We start from the raw sequence: 25,623 nt of genomic DNA, 5'->3' as shown, positions 1-25,623 counted from the left end.
AGATCACCTGAGGATGGTGGGAAATGAGGAGTGTCCTGAGCCCTGCCCACCCGGACCCTAAAAATTAGAATATTGGGGCGTGACCTCGGAAGCTCCCTTACACGCTGCCCCCCAGGAGGTTAGTGTGCACACAGAAGGTTAAGAACCGTTGTTCTAGGGACGGCAGAGGCACTGGGCAGTAGGGCTTGTGATTCCAAGTTATGGTCTAAGGCCCCACCACGCAGGGATGGCAGTAGATCAGAGGAGCAGGTGTTCAACTAGCCGGTTCTAGCTCACAACCTAGAACCCAGGGGGCGGTGGTAAGTGGTGACCCCAGGACTGGTTTCACGGGTGTGTGACACTGTTGTCCGCACAGAGCCCTGCACTTGGGGTTTCATGCTCTACGGTCACAGTTTTGAAATTCTTAATTCTACTATTGATCTTGTGTCTTTTAAGCAAAGTCTGATGAGACAAGGGAGCATGCGCTGGGGGCTTGAGGCCTCTGCTCATGCGCGGTTTTGCCTGCCTCTGCCTCCCCAGCACCCGGTCTCTGATGCGGGCTGCGCCACCTGCCCCCCCCCCCCCCGCCCGGTGACTTCCGCTGGACTGTGCCCCAGCAGGGGCCTGGTGCAGGTGGGCACGTGCCCGCGTGCTGAGTTGTGCAGGTGGGTTGTGGGCACCGGTGAGGGTCTACACAAGCCCAGTGAATATCCCTGAGCTCAAGGAAGCGCAGTAATAAATCGCAGGTTAAAATACCACCTCTACAGGTCGAAAGAGAGACTGCTGAGAAAGGAAAAAGAGTTTTTCCTGCTTTTTGAACATGGGGCCCTGCAGTTTGCATTGGGTCTTGCAAATTATATAGCGGGCATAGGTGACCCTGTGCATAAGTCCTATTCTTAGTGGGTCTATTTTATTAGTGGCTCATGTGAGTGAAGTAAGGTGCTTCTTCCCCTAGAGCTTCTCTTTCTCCCCGTTTCACCGACTCTTCGTTCTGGTCGTAATATACAAAGTCTTCATATGTTGACAACTTTCTTTACATTTTCCATTGCAGTCTTTCTCTTTCAATGACTGTGAATAATGGGGATTTTTGAAGCAAGAAGCAATAATATAAATTCCCTTGTAAATTTTAGGTAAACGTTTTGAAGACTTTACAGAGCATCAGTGAGAGCTGTCACATTTGCATGGTTTCTCTAATTGTGAAGTGTTCCATTTTCAGTGAATGAATTTGCTTCTGTGGTTTAGCTCTCTAGGAGTGCTTTTGCCCAACCTCACCTTGGCAGGCCAGATGAGCAGGATACACTGGGGAAACAGCGTGTGATCTGTGACCATTTGCAGAAGGATGGGATGTGAGGACTGGATATGCCAGTGTCTCTGCAAAGGGTTTAATTTTTGTTGTGTGAAGGCATGAGCAGCTGATAACACTAGGCCCGCTTATTTTCAAATGATAATTGTAACAGTCTCAGTTTACCATGTTCTCCTTAGAATACTCTCCTCCCTCGGCTTATAGAACAGCCTTCTCCTGGTTTTGCTCTGGTCCCTCTGGCTGATCCTCTTCAGTTTCCTTTTCTTTGATGCAATCTCTAAATGTTTGAATTGCAGAGGGCTTACTTCTCTGCCTTTTCCCTCTTATTTGATATACTTTTGTAGCTAACAGCACAGTTTCAGGAGCCAGGCTGTCTGGGTTGAGTTGCTACTAATTGTGGTGATCTTGGGCAAGTTGTTTGGCCAATTACAGTTTTCTGTGAGTTTGTGCTCCACAGTTTAATATTGATTAGAAGATGAGAATAATAGTAGTACCTTCCTTATACCTTGTGTGAGGATTAAATAATTAATTTTAATTCATGTCAAATGAATAGTAAATGTTTTTAGCTATTAAGTAGATGTTTGGGCTTCTTCTGTTACCGATAGGAAGCTTGTGTGCCTGATGCACAGTGAGGCCAAACAAACTGAAATGTCGGAGTTTGGAGCAGAGAAAGGTTTATTGCAGGGCCAAGCAAGGAGAACGGCTGGCTCGTGCTCCCCAAACCTTGAAGTTCCTGAAGGGTTTCAGCAAAACTTTTTTAAAGGCAAGGTGAGGGAGGTCGTCCCAGGATATGTGATCAGCTCATGCACAGTTCTCTGTGATGCTGAGATAACAGGGCAGTGAACATTATCAATCCTTAGGTGCCAGGAGGCCTGGGGGTATGTGCTCATGATCATCAAGTATTAATTTCTTCCATTTGGTGGTGGTTTTTAGCATCTGAAAAACTCAGGAAATATGCATGAGATACTATTATCTGGGTACTTCAGAGAGGAGACACAGCAGAGGATATGTGGAAGGGGTCGGTCCCAGGAAGGCCCCATAGGGTCCTGCTTGGTTACACTTCTGGCTATAATGAACTAGCTTGTAGCAGACCAGTACTTCTACCCAGAGTACCCAGATAAGGTAGACAAAGGACCAAAAAACATCTCTTTGAAGGCACTAGAGAGCTCCCAGGCAGCCAGGACTTGGGAAGCCAAGATCCCAGAGTGGAGGGAGACTTATGGAGGTCATACTCAATGAGTCTGACATTCTTAGTTCTTTTCACCTTGATGCATATACCAGTTCATCAATGGCAGGTGCAGAGACTACGAAGGTAAGTAGAAAGTGACTGTGAGGAGGCTGAGAAGTTAAGCAAAGCTACTCTCAGTTTCATAGTGCTGGGGAGAAAAAAACAGAGATCAGAGCTCACAAAGATAGATGGATCCCAATAAACACTCCATGCATTCAGTTGGGACCCCCTAAAGATTACACCCAGAAGTCAGTGTTAACTGAAAACAGGCCAGGCATACAAAGACTGAAACCTAGTTTTGAATGAGCTCAGTCCTTAATTGGATTAAGGTGATCTACAGTTTGCTAGAAGCTAAAGGAAAATCCTCTCTGGAAGGAAGCTATTACCCAGAGCCTTGAAAATTTTTCTTATAAACAATGATTGTATTCAATAAAATGTGCCTGGTATATCCAGAGACATGACCAAGGATTGGGGGAAACCATAGAAATATCTATAGGTGATCCAGATACTAGAGTTACCAGATATAATCTCTAAAACTGTTATGAGAAATACATTCAACAAAAGAGGCAAGATGGAGAATTTAAACAAAACAAAACAGGGATGGAGATATATATATAAATAAAATAAGGAAGCAAATGGAAATGTAGAAATGAAAAATACAAAAATTAAGAATGGAGTAGGTAGGTTCACTCTGAAGATTAGACACAGAGGAAGAAAAAATTAATGATGTGGAATGTAGGTCAGTAGAAGATATTAAGATATATGGAGAGCAAAAAAATGGAAAATGCAGAAAAGAGCATGATAGGCTTATGGGTCATGGTCTAAAACATACGTATTTGAGCCCTAGAATGGGAGAAAAAGGAGAATGGGGCAGAAGCAATATTTGAAGTGATAATGGCCAAAATTTTCTAAAACTAACAAATGACATCAGCCACAAGTTCAAGAAGTGCTATAAACCCCAGGCAGGATAAATACAGGTAAACCACACATAAGCATTTCATAGTAAAACTGATGGAAATTAAAGACAAAATATTAAATGAAGCCTGAGAAAAATAGATTATCTTCAAAAGAACAACAATAATACTGGCAGCTGATGTTTCAGCTGAAATGATGTAGGCTAGAAGACAGTGGAGTTACAGTTCGTGAGTATAGGCATACATCATTTTTTTGCACTTCATCTTATTGTGCTTCACAGATACTGTGTTGGTTTTTTTTTTTTAATATTTATTTACTTTCCTCATTTTTCTTGTCTGTGTCGGGTCTTGGTTGTGGCACACGGGATCTTTGTTGAGGCATGAGGGATCTTTTCGTTACGGCATGGTCTGCTTGGGTTTCTCTCTAGTTGTGGCATGCAGGCTTCTGTCCAGTTGTGGTGAGCGGGTTTTCTCTCTCTAGTTGTGGCGCGCAGGCTCCAGGGCACGTGGGCTCTGTAGTTTGCGGCACATGGGCTTTCTCGTTGAGGCGCGCGAGCTCAGTAGTTGTGGCACGTGGGCTTAGTTGCCCTGTGGCATGTGGGATCTTAGTTCCCCGACCAGGGATCGAACCCGCGTCCCCTGCATTGGAAGGAGGATTCTTTACCACTGGACCACCGGGGAAGTCCCGATACTGTGGTGTTTTTTTTTTTTTTTTTTTTTACAAATTGAAGGTTTGGGACAACCTTTCATTGTCCCATGATGGTTAGTATTTTTTTAGCAATAAAGTATTTTTTAAATAAGGTGTGTACATTTTTTTTCAGATGTAATGCTATTGCACACTTAATAGACTACAGTATAGTATAAACATAAGTTTTACATGCACTGAGAAACCAAAAAATTCATGTGACTTACTTTATTGCAATATTCACTTTATTGTAGTGGTCTGGAAGCTAACCTGCAATGTCTCCGAGGTATGCCTGTACTCCAAGCAAATAACTGCTAATTTAGAATTCTGTATCCTTCAAAAATATCCTTTAAAGTAAAGGGGATATGATACCAAAAGCACAAACAACAAAAGGAAAAATAGATAAATTGTACTTCATCAAAATTAAAAGCTTTTGTGCTTCAAAGGACACCACTGAGAAAGTGAAAAGACAACTCATAGATTGGGAGAATATTTTTGCAAGTCATATAACCAATAAAGGGCTTGTATCTGCAATATGTAAGGGATTCTTATAACTCAACAACAAAATGACAAATCACCCAATTTAAAAATGGACACAGAATTTATGTAGCAATTTCTCCACAGAAGATACAGAAATGACCACTAAATATATGAAAAGATGCTCACAATCATTAGCCATCAGGTAAATGCAAATTGAAACCATGAAATACCAACTCAAATTTATTAAGATGGCTATAATAAAAAAAAAAGAAACAAGCACTGGTGAAGTTTTGGAGAAATTGGAACCCTCATGCATTGCTGGTGGGAATGTAAAATGGTGTAGTCTCTTTGGAAAACAGTCTGGCAGTTTCTTAAAATATTAAATATAGAGGTCATGTGACCCAGAAGTTCTTCTCCTAGGTACATACCCAAGAGAAATGAAAATATATGTCTATGTAAAAACTTGTACACAAATGTTCATAGTAGTATTATTCATAAGAGCCCCGAAGTGGAAACAACCCAATGTCCCTCAGCTGATAAATGGATAAATCAAATGTGGTATATCCATGTAATGGAATATTATTTAGCAATAAAGGGAATGAAGTACTGGTAAATGCTATAGTATGGAAGAACCTTGACAACTTTATACTAAGTGAAAGAAGCTAGTCACAAAAGACTATTGTGTGATTCCATTTATATAAAATGTTTTGAATAGGCAAATCTATAGAGGCAGAAAGTAGATTAGTGCTTTCTGGGTATAGAGGGGATGTGTTTGTGGGAATGAAGAGTTACTACCAATTGGTACCTGGTTTCTTTTTGAGGTGGTGGAAACATTCTAAATTTATTGTGGTGATGGATGGGCAACTCTGAATGTATAAGCTAGGGAATTGTACACTCTAAATGGGTGAATTATATGGTATGTGAGTTATATCTCAATAAAGCTGTTACAAAAAAAAAAAGTACGTGAAACAAACATGTTTCTAGAAAATAGGAACTGAGGAAATTTGTTGCCAGTGGACTCTCGCTAAAGAAATACTAAAGAGAGTTCTTCAGGCAGAAGGAAATTATCACAGAAGCACAGAAACACAGGAAGGAATGAAGTACAGAGACCAAAGTAAATATGTGCGTAAACTTAAATGAATATTGACTGCCAGAACAATACTATGTCATAGGGTCCAGAATACATTTCTCAATATGTCAAAAGGTATAGGCCATATTAAAGTGATCTAGTGCCCTTACCTTTTCTGGGAAGTGATAACATTCATTTGTAGTAGGTTCTGCTGAGTCAGGAAGCCATGTGATCATCTCAAGGGTGAATTACTGAAAGAATTAATAAAAGAGGGGCTTCCCTGGTGGCTCAGTGGTTGAGAATCTGCCTGCCGATGCAGGGGACATGGGTTCGAGCCCTGGTCTGGGAAGATCCCACATGCCGCGGAGCAGCTAGGCCCGTGAGCCACAATTACTGAGCCTGAACGTCTGGAGCCTGTGCTCCGCAACAAGAGAGGCCGCGATAATGAGAGGCCCGCGCACCGCGATGAAGAGTGGCCCCCGCTTGCCGCAACTAGAGAAAGCCCTTGCACAGAAACGAAGACCCAACACAGCCATAAATAAATAAATAAATAATAATAATTTAAAAAAAACGTTTAGAATTAATAAAAGAATATGTACTAGGAATAAATAGAATAACGTAAAGAAATAGATAGGAATTATGGAATAATAAAGAATAGCAGATTAAACCAAAAGATGCCAAGAAAGGAGAAAAAAGGAAATTAGAATGTAGGTCAAATGTAGGTCAAATATTGAACATGTAGATTTGAACCCAAACAATAGCAATCACTTTAGAGTTAACAGACTTCGTTAAATACTTTTATTTAAAAACTAAGATTGTCAAGATTGGATAAAAAAACTATATTCTATTTACAAGAGATACATCTTAAATATATGGGTACCAAATATTATAAGTAAAAGACTGGAAGAAGGTAAGCCATGCAGCTCTAACCCAGTGGTGTGGCCATACTAGTAACAGATGACATAATCTTTAAGGCAAGAAACATTACTAGAGATAGGAAGAAATCCTGTGGTGCTAAAAGACTAGGAAATTATATTTTCAGTAAGAAGTATAAATCAATCAGTCAATCAAATATTGACAGAATTAAGAGGAAAAATAGAAAAATGTACAGTTGTAGTAGGAGATTAATATACTTCTCTACAGAATAAGCAGATTAAGAGCAATACAGATAGAGGAGATTTGAGAATCTCACTTAACAAACACTGCAGCTGTTGAGTACACATCCTTGGCATTTACTGGGCCATAAAATAAGTTTCAAGAAATTTCAAGTTCCTACTGTATAGCACAGGGAACTGTATTCAGTATCCTGTGATAAACCAAAATGGAAAAGACTATGAAAAGAATATATATATATATATATATATATATATATATGCATAGCTGAGTCACTTTGCTGTACAGCAGAAAGTAAGCACAACACTGTAAATCAACTATACTTCAAGAAAATTAAAAAAAGAAATTTTAAAGGATTGAAATCATACAGAGTATATTTTTTGACCATAGTGAAATTAAGCTAGAAATCAACATTTAAAAAGATGCTATAAAATTCCTAAGTATTTGGAAATTATGTAATACACTTGTAAATAACCCATGGGTCAAAGAAGAAATCCCAGTGGAATTTAGAAAATATTTTGGACTGAAGATAATGAAAATATGGCATATCAGATCTTGTGGTCTGTAGCTAAACCTTACTTAGAGGAAAATTATAGTCTTAAATGCACATGACTGAAAAGAAGAAAGACTGAAAATCTTAAGATTTTATACAGTAGAAGAAACCAGTGTATTAAACACAAAGAATGTGGAAGGAAGGAAATAGCAAAGATAACAGAAACTAATGAGATAGAAAGCAAACTTAAAATAGTGGAAAAGCAATGCAATCAAAAGTTGGTTCTTTGAAAAGACTGATCAGTGAATAAAGGACCTCTATCAGAGAAAAAAAAGGGAAAGCACAAATTACCACTATTAGGAATGAAAAAGGGCACCACTACAGATCCTCAAGCCACAAAAAGTTAGCTGTTGTCTTTAGGTTCACCAGTGCACTTGTGGGACTTCAACCGCCATGTTTTTATTCATGCCCAAACCCCCAACTCTGTTTCTCTATTCAACACCTCCACTTGTTTTAGACATAACATCTTAAAAACAAAAATCCCAATTTTATCCTATCTCCCTGCCGCCAACAGCTTTTTGTATAATGTTTCCCATGTTGGTAAATGGTAGCACCATTTATTAATTTGCTCAAGCAAGACACTCTCAAGCAAGGATGCCTCCACATCTTATCAATCACCAAGTCATTCTGACTTTTCCTTCTTCCCTTCCCCTCTTTCCCTGTATTACCCCTCTCTCTTCTTTTCTCTCCCTTTCCACTGCTTCCACTACTGTCCAAGCCACCTTCAAATCGCTGCCCCCCCCCCATTCTTGCAGTGGCCTCTTCATTTGTCTTCCCCCTTCTATCCTCATACTGCAAAGCTGATCCTGCATGCATCTGTTTACAACCAATTTCACGACTTCTCGTTGCCTTAGAATCAAGTCTAAAATCTGCTGTGGCCAGGAAGACTCCCTCTCCGGAGCCCTTGCCCTGCCTTCTTTTAGTATCTCAACTACTCATACTCCTTCTGTGTCAGGGCTTTTATATCCATAATACTTCAGCTCCCTGATCCCTGCACTCCTTCCACAGTGAAAATAAGAACAGAAACAACAAAGGTGACTAACTCCTTGTCCTCCTTATTTCCCTGTTTTGTGGTTGGTCCTATCCACAGCCCTGAAGCCTGGTCTGTCATGCTAGGACATTGCACAGTGCCTGGCACAGAGAAGGTGCACAGGAAAGCATTATTCATCTGAATGAGTGAATGATAATAGATTAATAACAACAATGAAACTTGGTGCTGACAGTTTTTCAACTTGACTGAAAAGAAACAGAAAATGGAAAAAGGTACCTGTAAACGCAAGTAAATATAGTCCAGCCTTTTCAAGAGAGAAGTTTAATGCATTTTTGGTTATTTATTTAATGATAGAAAGGCCCTTTAAAATAATCCAAATATTTCCCAGATTATCACAACCACTCAGCTTAAGCTTTTAATGGGAGGAACCTTGCCTTTTGTCTTTCTTGTAGAATTTGGCAGAGGTCCTTGCCTTTGGTTGGTGAGCTGTGCAATTTTGTTGACTTAAATAGAAGTCTGGGGCTTGATTTGGAAACTGCCTAAATCAATTTCAGGACATTGCTTCTCTCACTGAGGTTGCTGGCCATAAACAACATAACTTGTTAAAGGTTCCTGAGGAAGTAAAATCCAACCGCTTTCAAAGTAAATACATTCATATTTTTTCATAACCCGTATATGCTAGATCTTCAAAAATATCCTTGTACTTGACCCTAAAACATTTATTAAGTACCCACAATATATTTGTTGTTCCGAAGAGGCTAAATGGGCCCCTAGAGATTTAGAAGTTTAAATATGATTTGTTGAGGTTAGCCAACAGGACCGATTTCTTCTGATATCATGTGAGTCAGTTTCATTCGGCCTTTTTCTTAAGAAAACTGACCAAGAGTTACTTTTATTTTTAAAATATGTAAAATCACAACTTTGTAAGAAACTGTTCATTTTTTATTGTGAAGTGCGTTATACGTATGAAGGGGATGAATGTGGATGGTGTGTATAGTTTGAAGGATGATGAAATGAGCGCCATGTCCTCACTGCCCATCTTAGGAAACGGCAGAGGGCATCCCCGGCGTGTGCGCCCTCCACCTCGTCCCTTTGCAGTGGCACTTATGGGATAGGGGGCAACCGAAGCCCACAAAATCTTGACTGGCTGAGCCAGGGTTTTGTGAAGGTTTTATTAAGCATTGTGAAAGGGACGTGCGGCCCTGCTTGTTGGAAAGCTCTCTTTCCTGACTCATTTGCTTGTCAGCTAAGTCCAGTCTGTAGTCCTGCTGCCTTTAGAAGGAACCACCAAGCTGAGGGAAGCCATAAGCTTCATGACTGCCTGGCGACCAGAGCACGATTGGAGGAGGATATGGTGTAGCTCTCTTAGAACTGACCGTCTGACGTGCCTATGGCCTGTGTGCTGCTCTGCGAGTGGGATGAGCCTGGATTGGGGGCACTCAGGGTGCCCACAGTGAACCCGGCGCTGGAGCAAGATGGGGCCCACAGCAGGGCTTCACTTCTGAGCCGGGGGCGGGGCCAGTGCGGTCAGAAGGGCCCTGCGCCTGCAGGTGCTATTTTGAAAGTCTTCATACTTTTTAACCTGTGAATGTGCATTTTGTATGACGGGACAATGGAACATGCTCCGAGGGCTTGGAGCCACAACTCATGCGGGGTTTCACCTCCTGCTGCCTCCTCGCCTCCCTGGGAGGGCTTTGCAGCTGACTGCTCCCCAACTCCCTGGGGCTCCAGGCCTTTCTACCCAGCAACTGCTGCTGGCCTCTGTCCCTGGTGGGGCTTGGGCTCTGGCAGGGGCAGGGCCAGGCATGTATGCTCTGTGGCGTCTGAGGGCTGGGCATGGTGCTGGCATTCCTGCCTTGAACTGGCAGTGTCATAGTGTGTTCAGCGGCACCTTGGTGGGTGAGCCTCTCACCCACTGCTGATCCAGGCACGGAGCACTTTGAGTGTGAAATTGCAATCCCTGGGGGGCCGCCTGTCTGCTGTGGGTGGAGGAGGCAGGCTCAGGGGAAGTGGAGATTGCCTTCAAGCAACAGCCATGAAAAGTGGCCCACAAATCTGTGGGTCTGCTGGGCAGTTCTGCTTGGGGCCCGTTTGGCTCATAACTGCTGGCTCCCTCCTGTGTCTGTCATCAGCTGGTGGCTCATCTGGAGGCTCGGTGATCCAGATTGGCCTCGCGCAGCGTGTGGCGGTTGGCAGGCTGTCGGCAGGGGCAGCGGGCGCGACCAGGTACCCCGGAGGCTGGCTAACCCATGCTGCTTCGTGTGGTGACAGAGTTCCAAGAGCAACAGGAGAGCCCAGCCCTAGTGAGGAAGTGCCTCTCAAGTCTCTGCTGTGTCACATTTGCTACCTTGTTGGCCAGAGCTAGACACAGGCCAGCCCAGATTCCAGGAGCAGAGAAAGAATCCACCTCTTGATGGAGGGAGCTGCAAAAATTACATGCAAGGGGTGTGGATGGAGGGATGGGAGGAACCCATGAAATGACATAAGCAAATGGCATTTATTTTAGTTTTTTTCTTTTAAAAATCAGCATATATTTTCCCACTTCTGAACTCTTACCAAAATGAGCTTAACGGATAGACCTCATGTATATTTATAGAACAGTTCCATGCAAATCTATTTCAGAGTTCCACAGAACTTTATTGCGTAGACTAAGGATTACTTTAGACCTGCTGCCAAACCCAGATAATCATTAAACCACCCCAGTAACACGCCACTTCACTGGATTAAGGAAAGAAAAGAATGTATAAGTTGAGACGTGACATCAGCCTTGTTTTAGATATTTTTCCTCTCCAGGATGGTGAGTCTGCCATTTCCTTTTGAATGCACTGTCTTTGTAGGAACTGTCAGGAAAACGAGTGACCTTGTGCAGGCTGTCTGCAAGGAGTGGAGGGCTCTTTCCATGTCCCCAGAGATCGAGGGCCCGTTTAATGGTTTGTTTTGACCCGGAGGAGTGGCACAAAATACCAGAGTATTTGGAAGGGTCCCTCATGTGGCTCTGTGACTGACCTCCTCCCCAGCACCCCGCCCCCACCCCCCCCACCAGATTCCTGGGTACAGGTTCAGAGCCTGCAACCTGGTCCTCCAGCCACACCACTCTCACTGCCCCTCACCTACCCTAACCGCTCTCCTGTGATCGCCCTGCCATGTTATCTTCCGCAGGGCTTCTGGCTTTGTCTTATGTCCTGAAGTGCCTGGCAATGTCCTGGCCACCGAACCCAGGGCCAAGAAAGGAGTGCAGGGGACATGCTCCCAGGGTATGAGGGTTGACACGAAAATCACTGGAGTCAGGAAATTCCAGGGCCCTTAAGTCATTCGGCAAGACATTTGACATGAAAGGCCCAGGGAGGGGATCAGGTTGCCTCCGTGTCTGTAGGAATTGAGGTTCCTGTCAGGAACTGGTCTGGCAGGGAGGTGTCTGAGTCCTTCACTGTGTAGGCAGAGTCTGGATAGTTCCGTCCAAACCTTTCTAATAAACAGATCGGAATGAACCGCCACTCGCTGCCTGTTCACATGGTTGTTGCGTTCTTTCATAACTGTTACTTAGTTGTCCCTGACAAGATTGAAGACTGCACTTGGCGTGTACCTATCAATTTGTTTCTAACAATGATACCTAAAGCCGAACCCCAAAGTGCTGAGGGAATTTTACGCTTTGTGTGTCAGTCCAGCCAAATAGCCCTGTATCCCTACCCTTTGGCTCATGTGATGGTTTAAATATTAATCGTGTGTGTCTGGGGTGTAACGATGGCAGGGCTCATGTTGTGGAACGGAGCGGGCAGTGTGTGTTTGTTCGTTTGGTGTCTTTACGGGCTGCCCGGGTTGCTGGGACCCCTTCGTGCCCACGTGCCCCGGCTCGCTAAGGGGGTCAGTGTCTGACCTTGCCCCCTTCCTATAGGCATACTGTGAGGATCCCCCCACACCTCCTGAGGGGTTAAAAGGCACAGAGTCATCATTTCTCTTTTAGTTGAAGGACTTGTACAAATTGCCCAACTGTTAATTAGGGAGGTAGGGTTGTGACACCTGGCTTAGGAAGTCAGGGCAGCCTTTCTCCTGGCAGGGGAATGGGGTCGTTTTATGGAGGATGCTTGGGTCTCGGGAGGCTGTGGCTGCTAATTGTAGCAGAAGGAATATAACTGAGGATGAACTTTCACACATTTTGACGGTTGGCTTAAATGACTTTTTATTCTCTTGTGTTCTATTGGCGTGTCATACTTCCTTGACAAAATGATCTTTGAGGGAAGGAAGCGTCTATGTGTTCCTTGGTGCCCAGCCCGGGCCTGACATATAATTTTGTTAAAATTGAACTATGGAAGTGGCATAGTTAATGATGCCCTGACTGTGAGGAGAGGGATGATGAGAACAGGCAGTTCTGCTAAGGTTTTGGGATTCTGTGGTCAGGAGGCTGGGGACACGGTAGGGCTTCCTGCTGTGATTTGGGGCCGCCGGTGGCATGTGGAGGCAGATGCTTGGTGCGCCAGGGTGAGCGGTGAGGCAAACCAGATATTCGCCCCAGCGGCTGGGGATCAAATCAGAAGGTATGGGTGGAGATGGTGTGGAAAATAAACACAGCTGCCAGTAAGGATGGGGCTGCATCTACTGGCCCCAATGATCCACCTCTGCCCCAACTGAGGAGAAGAGCGTAGGGCTGGGGGGGGAGTGGTGGTGAGGGCTGAAAGCCCGGGACAGGGTCGCTCAGGCTTCCGTCTACTCCCTGCTAGTCTCCCCTTGAGGCGCCTGAAGTTCATGACCCAGGAGGGCCAGAGCAGCGTGTGCTGGGGCTGGCCTGGGTGGTTCGAGAGGGCTGATCAATGAATCTCAGGAATTTTGTTCAATATAGCCATTATTAAAAATTAAATTATCCTGTATAAATGTATAACGAATAAAAGTTACATTAGAAACAAAGGTAAAGGAGGTATATGTGTATGTATAGCTGATTCACTTCGTTATACAGCAGAAACTAACACACCATTGTAAAGCAATTATACTCCAATAAAGATGTTAAAAAAACCCAGATATTTCTAAAAATAAATAATTAAAAATTAAAAAACCCCCCAAAACAGATATTTATAAAAATAAACAGTTAAAAAAAAAGAAGCAAAGGTAAAAAATATTCAAATATATATACATATATATGTATAACTGAATCACTTTGCTCTACACCTGAAGCTAACACAACATTGTAAATCAGCGGTACTTCAATAAAAAAAAAAATACTCAAAACATGTCACTGCCTAATTGTTTCATTACATTTTACTGCTACCTATGCTTGGGAGGTTACTTACATCTCCTGGATCTGTATGATAAAAATACTATATGCTGGTGAGCTGCTGTGTAACGTTTTTTAGCTCCACACTCAGTGACTTCACGGCGGTAGCTTGAAACTGGCCATGGTGGAATATTTATGCCACATACACATGCACATCCTGCCTCTCTACACCACAGCAGTACTTCCTCTCGGACTCGGTTCTCTCTGTCTGGCCTGAGTGTGGACCACAGCCTCAGAATGCCTTCGACCCCCTAGAGGGGAAGCAGAAACTTTTTATCCAAAAGCTTCTTTCTTTGGACTTTCTTTGGACTCACACATTTCCAGGGATGGAGACAAAAGAAATTGTTATGGCTTAAAGGGCTTTCATTATCCCCATCTGCTAGTCTGTTGATTATATGTGGGATTAAAAATGAGCAGAAGTGTTGATACTATCAACAGAACAGACCACGTAAGCTTTATTAGTCGAAAATGTCAGTAGGAGTTAAAAGCAAGAATGAGCTGCAGTGATTACAGCTCTACTGACACATGGTCCAGTGTACATGGTAACGGGTTCTGTTTCCAATGGAATTTTCCACCTAGGAATGATAAAAGTCTGATTTCAGTCCGCAGGAGACCCTTAGCCCAGGAGACGCCTTCTGCAGGAAATCCTTCCTGTCTGCTGCTTCCGCAGGCAGGGAAGCCAGCTCCCCCGTGTGTTCCCCCCAAACCCTGGGCACACCTCTGGTGTCACAGCACAGTGAGTTTGGCCAGTTTGGTCTCTGCTTTCTCAGATCGGATGATCCATCTGTAAAATGCCAGTCAAGAATGCTGACCCTCACCAGCATGCCTTTAATAGTTTGTTATTAGAGAAATAAAACAGGTGAATCAAATAGGATTAACCCCTTCAAGTGATTTAACTATTTCTTACAAATAATAAAGAACAAATTCCTTTCATTCTGTTGAGGATAACCAGAAACACGGAACTGCGGGGTTTCTGCAAGAATTAGCAGCTTGTTATAGATGCTGATTCTGGACAAGTTGACAGTCTGCGTTTCTCTTGTTGAGGATAATAAGCAAAGCTTTTCTATCAAAGGAGACTAATTCCTTGTTTGAAATCTCACTTACACCAGGAGGATTATCAGGCCTTTACCTAGATGTTTTGAAGTAGCCACGTATTTGCCTCCACTTTTCCTCAATCTCCTGGCATTTTGGAATAAAAGCCTTAACTCACCCAAGTGGATGAATAATCAGAGCCATCCTTACAGCCTGAGAAATGAAGCATGAAGTTATACACTTGGATTTCCTCCTAATGTTAATCTTTGGTACAATTACTTTCCTGTAGTTTTAAGTGTATTGATTATTCTAAATGTCATGTAATGCCACAAAGGCTCATGTCTTGCTCTTGTGCCTGTCCAGGATGGGTCAGTGGAGGCTAGGCAGCAGGATGCTCTCTTCCATGCAGTGATTCAGGAACCTGAGCTGTTTCTCTCCAGGGTCTGTCGGTTTCCAGACTTGGGAGTCTTCTCTGGCTCCTCTGCATCTAGCCACAGGCACGAGAAGAAAGGTGGATGGTTGTGCAGGGGTGTTATGGCCAGGCTGGCTGGGGCCTTTCTTCCCTTTCACCGATATTCCAGTGGTCAGTACTCAGTTACATGGTAGTAGCCCAGCTATAGGCCTGGGATATGTGGTCTCTGTTCCCAGGGGGAAAAGGGAATGGGGTTGGTAAATACGTGACGTTACCTTGGCCACACCAGAACACTCAGATGACATAAGTTGTGTTTTGCAAGCATATTTTCAAGTCCTTAGAAGGTCTCTGGCCATAGAGAAGAGGCAGAGCATAGTGGTCAAGAGCATGACCTGGACTCAAATCACCTCTATCCAGATCCCAGCTCCACCATTTATCAGATGTGACATTGGGCAAGTAACTTAGTCTCTCTCTGTGCCTCAGTTTCCTCATTGTAAAATGGGGATAACAAAAGAAATGAATAGAGTTTGTGTGAGAATCAAATGATGTAACATACGTAAAGTGCTTAGAATTATGAACGGGATGTAATCAACAATATAAAAGTATTTGTTAAATAAGTTTTCAAAAAATGAGGCTAGTAACAAAGAGACCTAAGGTCCTCTTTGGTGTGTTGTAATTTGGATATATTGTCATTCAGATGGAGAATGTTTCTTTTTGTTCAATTGTAAAAATGTTTATTGAGCGACTATTAATTATAATGGCCCAGGTATGACCATAGACTCTGAATAAGTAGGCTTCTCACTGAGTCAAAGGAAACAGCATGTTTTCTCCACCAGATTTGCCTTTTAAACTCTGTGTCTGTCAATCAGTGGTCCCATCGGCATCTTGGTTTCCACTCCCCAAATCCATGGCTTCCTCTGGGCCCCTCAGAGTGGAAAGTGGCGTTAGCCCAGCGCCTGGTACTTCTCTTCCCTGTCCACGTATTGGGCGCCCTGTCAATATCACCCCCTTAGTAGGTGCCATTTCTGTCTACCTGTTATGCAGTTTGCTTCCAATCTATTTGTACGAACATGCTACTTCTTCCAGTTAGGATCCAAATTTCAGAATAATGCTGGATTTTCAAAAACACATGAGGGCAACCTGAAGTGATTTCCCTGTACAGATCCCCATCCCAGGAGCAGGCTGGGCATAACAGACTCTTTCTCTTGCAGCTGGATGACTGCACGCTGCAGCTCTCCCACAACGGCACCTACCTGGACTTGGAGGCCACCCTGGCCGAGCAACGGGACGAGTTAGAAGGCTTCCAGGATGACGCTGGGTAAGAGCGACAACTGTCCCTCCCAGTTGGTCCCAACTTTCCACGAAATGGGGGTTCATTGAGGCCTTAAAATATCTTGGAGAAACCACCATAGCTTTGACCTTGTCTTCACTCACAGTCACACAGAAAGAAGGGAGATGCAAGTGATTCACCAGTAGTAACTGCAGACCCTTTTGAATTTGAGTAGCTCTTCTTGATAAGGCTACTCAGGAGTAGGAAAATTTCTGGTGTAGTTTAATTAAGCACATGGTATTTAATAGTCTGTTTTTTTTTTAAACCAAATATACTTAAATTAGTACTTTCCAGATTTTAGTGGATTGACAGCTGTTTTATATATTGTTTTTAACGATAAATTACTGGATATTAAGTTTTCTTGGCAGATGCCTCTGCAGATCATTTTATACTGTATCATCTTTTGAACTCACTACTGTGGAGAAAATAATTCTTAATTATGTTAATTAACATCAAGTTACTTTTAGCTTACATATAGGATTGCTTAATATTTCTGATTGCTGTGAGTCTGAATAAAGCAGTCCACATAAAAAATCAGAGATATGTACAGAAAGCAAAACCACTGTAGGAATATTGTCATACAATTAGCCATTCCCCTATTTATTAGATTATTTTTTCTAGTAATTGTTTTATCCTTTTCCAGATTTTTAAAACTTTTCATGTTGAAATGATTTTTAACTTCCAGAAGAGTTGAAAATAAAGCACTGATATTTCCCAAATACACTTTACCCAGCTTCCCATAATGTTAACATATTACATAACGATGGCAAATTTGCCCAAACCAAGACATTAATATTTGTAAGATACTGTTATGTATTTACTAGATTATTGAAATACTGTTTGGATGGGGCCCCCCACCTCCCTTTCTATTCCTCATTCATCTACAGCCAAGTTTATCTCTGATTTCATCGCCTTCCTCCTTAGAAACCTTCAGAGGCTCCCTGTTCTTTTCCAAATAATGCCCAGCCATCTTCATCGGTGTCCAAGGACCTCCCCAAAATTTGTTTTGAAGCTACCTTGCCTGACTTAAAAATATATTACAGTCAGATGAATATTATCTGAGAGTGCTGATTTTTCATGAATGACTCAAAAAAATGAGGAAAAATGGGAAGCTTCTTAGTGTTTGTTTCCTACCTGATACCAGTGTGTACGGATGACTTCCTGAGTTTCCCCTGCTTTAACACCCATCACAACTTACGGTCCTTTCTCCCTTAATTGTCCCTCTTTTCTGCTGCTAAAACTCTACTAGGTCAGAACTGGGCCTGTCTGAATATCCAGCCTGGTGTTTTCTCAGCATGTTATAGGCACTTAGTGAGCACTGGTGGCCAGGTGAATGGCAGAATCCCAGAATGTATTCCTGAATGGCATGAACTTGAGCACCAAGACCAGGGTCCTTGGTAGGAACTAGACAGGTTCTCTGAGGATGCCCCTCCTGTCTCCTGAGTGGTTCCAAGGGCCACGAAAGACCCTGGAAACTGCCATAGGCTGTACACATGTGAAGCGTATCATTATTAAGTCACATCAGATTCTACTCATCATCATTTAAAAAATTGACATTATAAGACTGATAGATTTGAGGAAATCCATTGCTGTAGTTTTTACAAAGTATTTGACAATGACATCCTTTTATTTAACGTGTCAGCATTCAGGCTGGATGACAGTCTAATGGAATGACTTCATGTCTCATTGATCAAACAGATCCCAGGAGTGTTATGAGTAGATCACTGCCAATTTGAAAAATGCCTCTAGTGGTGTTGTGCTTGAAGACCATGACCTGTTTGATATTTTTTCTTTCTTATCAAAACTTCACTGGTTTGGAGATGGCAGCTTAGGAAAAAAGTGTTAATATATTAGATAACAATATCAAGAGTTAAGAGTGGAAGAAAATAAAGCTTTATGGAGCACCTGCTATGCCACCCACTGTGTTAGGCACCTTATTTCACAGTATGTTTGTTTAATAGTTCATTCTGTTAATATCACAAACATGGAATTGGATTTTATCATCTCCATTTTTCATTTGAAACTACCGAGGGCCCGGAGTTAAATCACATGTCCAAGGAGGCAGAGCCGGTAGATGGTGGAGCCACGTTTGAACACAGATGTGACTGGTTCCCAAGTCTGTGATCCTTCTCCATCCCAGGAGCTTCTGGGAAATGGCATTTCAGGTTCTCCTGAAGATGTACAGTTGTACCGGTGGGGACATGTGGTTGGTTCCTGCAAGGACATCCTCAGTTCCGGGCTAACACACTGGCTCTAGCTGGAGCAGCACCCACTGCAGGGTTGCTCCGTCACCTGGCCCTGACGCTACAGCTCGCACTGTCATCAACTCCAGTGTCCAGATGCCGAAAGTCCCTTTGCAGCCGTTCTTGAAGAGCCAGGGAGCCTGCTGCAAGCTCCCCGGAGTAGATCCTGGGGCATTCCTTCTCACTTTGTTCCCTTCTGAACTATCACCTGGCCATGGGTTCATCTGACAGATGCAGCCTTGACCACATTTCTGCACCACATTTCCAACAGCATGGGATGCTGGGGAAACGAATTATGGCAAGATGAGATTGCAGGACTCAACGATGTGGGAAACTGCAAACAGAGGAAGGTGACCCAAACGCTGTCGGGTAGCCGCATATTTGACTGCTGTGTCCCAAACTCACCCCAGACTTTGAAATAGTCTTCATTTGTGGGACCCACCCTTTGTCCTCTGGAACATACTCAGGGTGATATTCTTCTGTGTCTGGAAGAATGTGAAGAATCTACCTCTACTGATCTCTAGTGGGGAGATCCCCTGTCCCTGGCCTGGGTTGCAGAAGACATGCCAGGATGGTGCTGTCCCGGCATTGCCGGGTCACCCTCGCGATCCCCAGGTCACTTACCAGCACTGAGTACTGGTGGCACATGGCAAGTTACTGGGAGCTGGCTGGAAGCAGCCTGCAGATGGAGGTTTCCTGCACAGGTGGCAGGTGTCTGGGCACATCTGCAGTGTCACTTGCACTGAGTGTCCCTCCTAGGTCCTCTCCTAGAAGCGTGGCACTTGGAATAGTCTGTGTGCTTGAGAACTCATGTCTCCCTCGAATGGGAGTTAAAATATAATTTCTTCCTAGTTAAGAATTGCCCTGTTGAGGAATGAAAAGGGCAAATGAAACCATTCTTTCTCTTGATGTTTTTGTGTAAATTATAGGAAAATACCTGCTCATGTTGTGGCCATCTCATGAAGATGGGTGGCAGGCTGTATGGAGATGGTGGTGGTGTTGGTACAGTGTGTTCTGAGTCAGTTTTCCTTGTGGAGGAGTTGGTTTCTTTGTTCTTGTCCAATACGCTGCTCTTTTACGCCGGACTAAAATGTAACTTACCCCTTGTTTAGAATGATCACTCAGACTATAGCTAGTTGGAGAAGAGGAGAAAGACCTTCAAAAGTAGAAGGACAAAGCAATTATTATGCTAGCAAAGTAGAGCCAGGTCTGTTTATTGCCTTCCAACGCCAGCAAAGTTAGCAAGCACAGCAGGATACAACGGAAGCCGAAGCCCCTGGGTTATTATTCCCGACCCTGCCATTGTGGGACATTGAGCAAGCCACTTTACCTCTGATGGGAGTTTATAAAATTTATTTATAAAATGAGGACAATATTAACCAATCCCATTTCCCTCCTTGTATGAGCAGGGATCCCAACAGGGTCTCTGTTGCCCAAGCAGAGCATAGCAGAGAGCAACTGCACAGTGGTTATGGACATGGGCTTTGCAGTTAGCCTTATGGCTGTGCGGCCACGGGGATGTTACTTCACCTCTCCAAACCTCAGTTTCCTTGTAAGTGGGGTAATATAATCATAATACTGCCTTCTTGGGTTGTTGCCAGGTAAAATGTGATGATTTTATCTAAATGTAAATAGGTAAAATGTATCTAAAACATTAAGCTGGTTCCCGGCATGTAATACAAACCCCAAACTCGTAGCTCTTACTATAATTACGGTCAGAATTTGAGATGATACACTGAAATGGGAATCACCAGATTTTAGACCTGGGATGGGGTCTATGCAGGTCCATCACTGGGAGATCTCATTGTTTTAGTTAAGAAAACGAAGGCTGGAGACTTACCCACAGGGCAGAGCTGGGCCAGATTCCACCTGCCCAACCCCCCACCCCTGACCTTTTTGCTTAGTCCCACCCTCACTGCCTCTGAAAGGAAACCATCTCACAGGGAACTGTCACAGAGAAGTGGGGTTAGAGGTTAGCCCTGAAGGCGACAGAGTGGGACTTCGCAAAGGTAGCGAGGACAGTAGGTTGGGGCGTGGTAGAGCTCAGAGTGGGCCTGAGAAGCACGGGGCTTCAGGGATGCTGTGAGGACCAGTGTGGTTGTTGGACGGGGTGTACGCATCCCCAGGTGCCCCTGACCTGGAGTACCTCAGGGCGTTCACCTGTTCCTCGGCTTGACTCCCCTCGGGCCTGCGCGAGAGGGTCAGTGCTGAGACAGTGCTTATCTCTGATCTTCCTCATCCTGCCACCCCCATTCCTGTCCCCACTGCGTTATGTAGAGGTGGGGAAGGTCAGATGAAAACCTGTGGAGTGGGGTGGGTGCAGCCACAGTGGGAGGCCTGTGGCTCAGAGATGAAGGATGTGAAGCCTGGACGTGGGAAGGGCTGTGAGGAAGCCCATTTGCAGGGGCAGGTGGGCCCCGACCCAGCCAGCCTTGCAGTGGATGTGCTTGGAGGGACGAAAGGGTTTCGGGAGAGCTCTGATTTTTTTTTTTTTTTTTTTTCTGATTGATTCTTAGACACCTAACTTCTCAGCCTGCAGCTCATGAGCGCCGAGGATCCATGCGTGTGTGTCAGGGGGCAAGAACCCCTGAGATTTCTGCAGTTTGTGGGTATGCAGGGTTTTGGGGTGGAGAGGGGTTTCAGAGCCTTTCATCAGATTCTCAAAGAGTTCTCTACATTCCAGATGTCAAGTTTGAAGGAATAAGAAGTCGTTTTTCCTTCTTACTGTCTGATACAAAAGTTAACCTCATCCAGTCACATCTCTGTCTGGGTTTCCTCTGCATCTGGACCTGGTAGAATGGGAAATCACCTAAAATACATTTTAAACCTAAATCTAAAAATCAACTGAATTCGAAAAACCAAACCGAACAACAAACAAAAAACCTCGACAAAAGAGAGATTCTGGTTAGGGTGTGGATGGGACGCAGTGAAGGGTTTCCCCCCACTTTTCCTCGTAAGTGATTATCTGCAGCTGAGAGCGCAGGTGTGTTGTCGTCTGAGGCTCTTTTGGCAACTGTCGAAGGATTAAGGGTCTCCCATCTTCTCAGTGCAAGGCCACCACACTGCAGACCACCAAGCCCTGCTCCGGTCACGGTGGTTGAGAGAACTGGCCTTTTGCAGACAAAAGGTGCCCTGGGGGGCAGGGGGGTGGTTCAGTACTGAGCTGAGCAGAGCAGCCCAGAGGCCCCTGCACACCTGCTCTGGGTCAGTGCTAGGCCAGTGCCTTCAAATACCCTGGGGGAAAGCCGCTTAGGAATGCTCAGACAAGACAGATGAGCTTCCGTGCTGAGTGGACAGTGGAATTGGCGTGGCTCTAAGTTCCTTCAAATGCCAGATTGTATGACAGGACAAAGATGGAGTCAAGTAGGAGTGGTGGAGCCCACGTGGGTGCTGGGCTTTATGGTATGGGTAGGAGTCAGAAGAGGACTGGCCTGCAAAGAAGGAACCCTCACAGAACTCCTCCAGTAACAGGGAGGGCGGGGTGAGGGGACAGAACCTTGAACAGGGAGGCTGCAGTCAGTGTGGCCCACTGTGATGGGGGAAGGGAGTGATGTAATGGGTCTGAACCTGGTGGCTGAGGAAGGCGGGTGGACTGGGGCCTGGACCATTGGGGGAATCTGGAGATGTGATACGAGTTGAGCAGAGAGAAACAGGAGGATAAAATGGACACATGCCATTAGGTGGATAGTGTGTGGACGGTGGACTACTTAGAGAAGTAGTGAGGTTATGGGAGGCAGTTTGGGGAGGGGGAGAAGAGGTCTACACATGTTATTCTGAGGTTATGTCAAGCCACGCTCAAGGTGCAAGGTGGCCAGGTGAGAAATATGGGCCTGGCACTCAGGTGAGAAACATCAAGGACCAGAGAGACTGGGGGTGACCCCTTGGAGGAAGGGAGTTGAAAACCTAAAACTTCTCTGAAAAAATGAAGTCTATTTAAAAAACGAGGTGGATAATTAGGCCGTTTTGAAGACAATATGTTGATTACAAGATGCTCTTAGGAACCCAGCCTTCTTTTACCTTTCTCCTCTGCCATCCTGATGATGTAGCTTTCATCTTTCATGCTTCATCATAGTTACAGTTTGGCTGCTCTCCCTCCAGCATCTCATCAGGGCAGGAAGTCATGTGTTGGTTAGGGTATAGTTTTCTCTGATGTAACCGATTGATTCCAAATTGTGGAGTTTAAATATAAAGGTAAAAATTTCTTTGTTGTGTAAGAGTCGAAATATAGACAACTTTCCTTAGACTGGTAGAGCAACCATACTGTCCTGAAAATGAGAATTCCATCTCTGTGTCCAGAGTGATTGCTTTACCTTTTCCCTTCTCATCTGCATCCCAGCTGCCAGGAAGAAGGAAGTGGACAGAGGGGGTGAGTGTCCATTCTGTGTGCACATAGCTTTCAGTCACATGCCATTGTCCAGAACTTAGGTCCATGATTATACCATGAATTTTGGGCTTGTGTCCAGCCAACCCTCTACCTTTATTACTAAGGGTATGAAGTCCCTGCCTTAGATGGGAAGAGTGAAGAACAAATGTTGGTGCCAGCTGGGTCTGCCTCCTTTAGAGAGTTTTTCCAGAACCTCCACCAGCAATTTCCATCTGCAGTTCACTGAAGAGAACTGTGTCATGTGGCCACTCTTGGTAGCCGGGGAGACTGGAAAATATAGTTCTAGGTGGGTACACTGTCACCCCAAACAAAATCAGGTTCTCTTTATAAGACAAAAGGGGGAAATGCATATCGGGTGGGTAACTGGCAATGTCTGCCTCAGCAAGGAGAAAATTTCAAAGAAGGGGCAGTTAAGAACACTATGCCATGGAGAAATCAAGTTGTGACAGTACCCAGGCAAGGCCAGGGGTGTAGTAAGGAGGAGATTTGTGGTGTTCTTGGGGAGAGAGGAAACAGAAGAGTAGTGGGGTGGAGGCAGGTGGAGATAGGTCAAGGGGAGAATGTGGGGCTGAGGAGGAGAGACAGCAGGATTGCATAGGAGCTGGGAGTTGTGAATGGGTTGAACAGAGGCTTCATTCCCACTAGTAGAGACCTGAGGGGGAAAAGCTAAAACTATAAAACTCTTAGAAGAAAATAGGAGTAAGTCTTCGTTTCTTAGATATGACACCACAAGCATAATATTATCCTATGTTGCAGACAATGAAGCTGAGGCTCATAGAGGCTAAGTAACTTGTCCAGGATCACATAGCTGGCTTCAGAGTTTAGCTTTTCACCACTACTATCTCCTAAGGCAGACCGGAATGCATCTGGAGACGAATGTAGTGGCAACTAGCTCTCTTGGACTTTGAGCTTCTGAGCAAATTAATCTTCACTAGTACTCTTCTTTTACTAGCTGATGACTGGTCCAAATCCTCTTCATTTCTCAGGCAGAGCATGGGCTGAGTCTCACAGTTTCAGAAGCTTACTAAGAGGAAGCTTATCCTGGGGCAGCTGCTGGGGGGGCCCTAAGCTCTGCTTCTGCTGCATTGTCCAATGTATGTTTTCTACTCTTGACTGAAATCATAGTTTAGTTCTAATTTGAGTGGAGGAATATTTGGGGGCATCGATTCTGCTGTTGATTGCAAGAAAAAGTCTTCAAGCCTTTGGCTCCATGCCACTCAATAAAATAATGTAAGCACTTGTTCTTACATTACAAAGACTTTGTATGTTATTTTTATAAAAATATTTTCTTGAGAGACAGGGACAGGACTGAAACACATGGGTTCAGAACCAACAGACTTGGTTCTGTGGTATTTGGTTACACCAGATCTTTTTCCCAAGGCCATAGACATTATTGCAGGAGAAGCTCAGGTTTTCTGAGAAACCGGGAAGTTTCAGGAAGTTCCTTCAGCGATAGTGCCATCAAGTCCCTGGCATGTGTGCCTTGGCTGGAGTCTCCTTGAATCGAGCATCTATTTTAGTTCTCTCATCACTTGGGTAGAATTTACCTTGGGTATGGGCAGCATTGACCTTGGGTATGGGCAGCCGGTTGGCTGTGGCTAGTCTCTGAGGCCTGTGATATTTTTCTGGCAGTGGCTGTGCTGATAAGAATGGAATGTGAATCTCCCTGGGGAGCTTTAGGTCAAACTAAACTGCCTTTGCCTCTGGGTCACCAGATTCTAGTAACTGATGCACCCCCATTTCACTCTGCTGCAAACAGGCAGACTTGGAAGCAGAGGCAGCTATGATACTGATACAGCAAGCCAATATCGGGGAGAAAAGGACCATTAAAGTGCTTATGGTGAACACACATTGACAGCCTCCCACTGGTTTCAGTTTTAGAACATGGACGCTCCATGAAGGCAAATATCAATGTTTGTATTAGGGTTCTTCAGAGAAATACAACCAATAAGATATGTCTTATGCATCTAGTCTAATCTAGTTTAATCTATCTAATCCATCTAGTCTGTCTAGAGAGACTTATTTCAAGTAACTGGCTCACACCATTTTGGGGGCTGGCAAGTCTGAAATCTGTAGAGTGGGCCAGCAGGCTGGAAATTCAGGTGAGAATTGATGTTGCAGTCTTCAGTCCAAAATCTGCCCGGCAGGCTAGCAGGCAGGATTTCTGGGTTGCTTTCTTGAGGCAGACGATCCTTTGTGGATCTAACATAGAGTCCAACACACACTAGTCACCAGTGAACATGTGTGGAATGAGGGAATGGGTGAAGGAACACCCATCTGGGAGGCAGCTTCAGGAAGATGCTAGGCGTACAGGCTCTGGGGTCAGACTGCCTGGGTTGGGTCCGAGCTCTGTCACTTTCTGTGTGACTTCAGCTACGTCGCATAACTCTTCTGGGCCTCAATTTCCTTACTTTAAAAATGGCAATAATATTACCTACTTCATAGGAGTTTTCTGAAGACTAAATCTGTATAAAGTACTTAGAACCTCATCTGGCACATGATAAGCATTCCATAAATGTTAACAACTATTATGATTATTTTCTGAACCCAGACTGACATAGTATCCCACTGGGGGCAGGGGAAAGTATATCCATGATTATTTAATTTTCCTCTGAAAGTTTTAGCCAGGAAACAGAAGACAAGG

At 44.2% G+C, this 25,623-nt stretch overlaps 1 protein-coding gene across 5 annotated transcripts in view; it reads left to right on the top strand.

Annotated features, from left to right (window-relative positions):
* Window positions 1–25,623, top strand: part of FHOD3 (formin homology 2 domain containing 3) — a 489,898-nt gene that overhangs the window by 43,925 nt on the left and 420,350 nt on the right. For all 5 annotated transcript variants that reach the window (XM_061170499.1, XM_061170498.1, XM_061170497.1 and 2 more), the window contains exon 2: window positions 16,234–16,340. In XM_061170499.1, coding sequence (XP_061026482.1) covers window positions 16,234–16,340 — 107 coding nt within the window. The remainder of the gene's footprint in view (window positions 1–16,233; window positions 16,341–25,623) is intronic.

The sequence above is a fragment of the Eubalaena glacialis genome, chromosome 15, assembly GCF_028564815.1.
Source record: "Eubalaena glacialis isolate mEubGla1 chromosome 15, mEubGla1.1.hap2.+ XY, whole genome shotgun sequence".
Taxonomy (NCBI): domain Eukaryota; kingdom Metazoa; phylum Chordata; class Mammalia; order Artiodactyla; family Balaenidae; genus Eubalaena; species Eubalaena glacialis.
The sequence above is the reverse complement of the archived record's forward strand: the minus strand, read 5'-3'. Positions and strand labels throughout refer to the sequence as shown.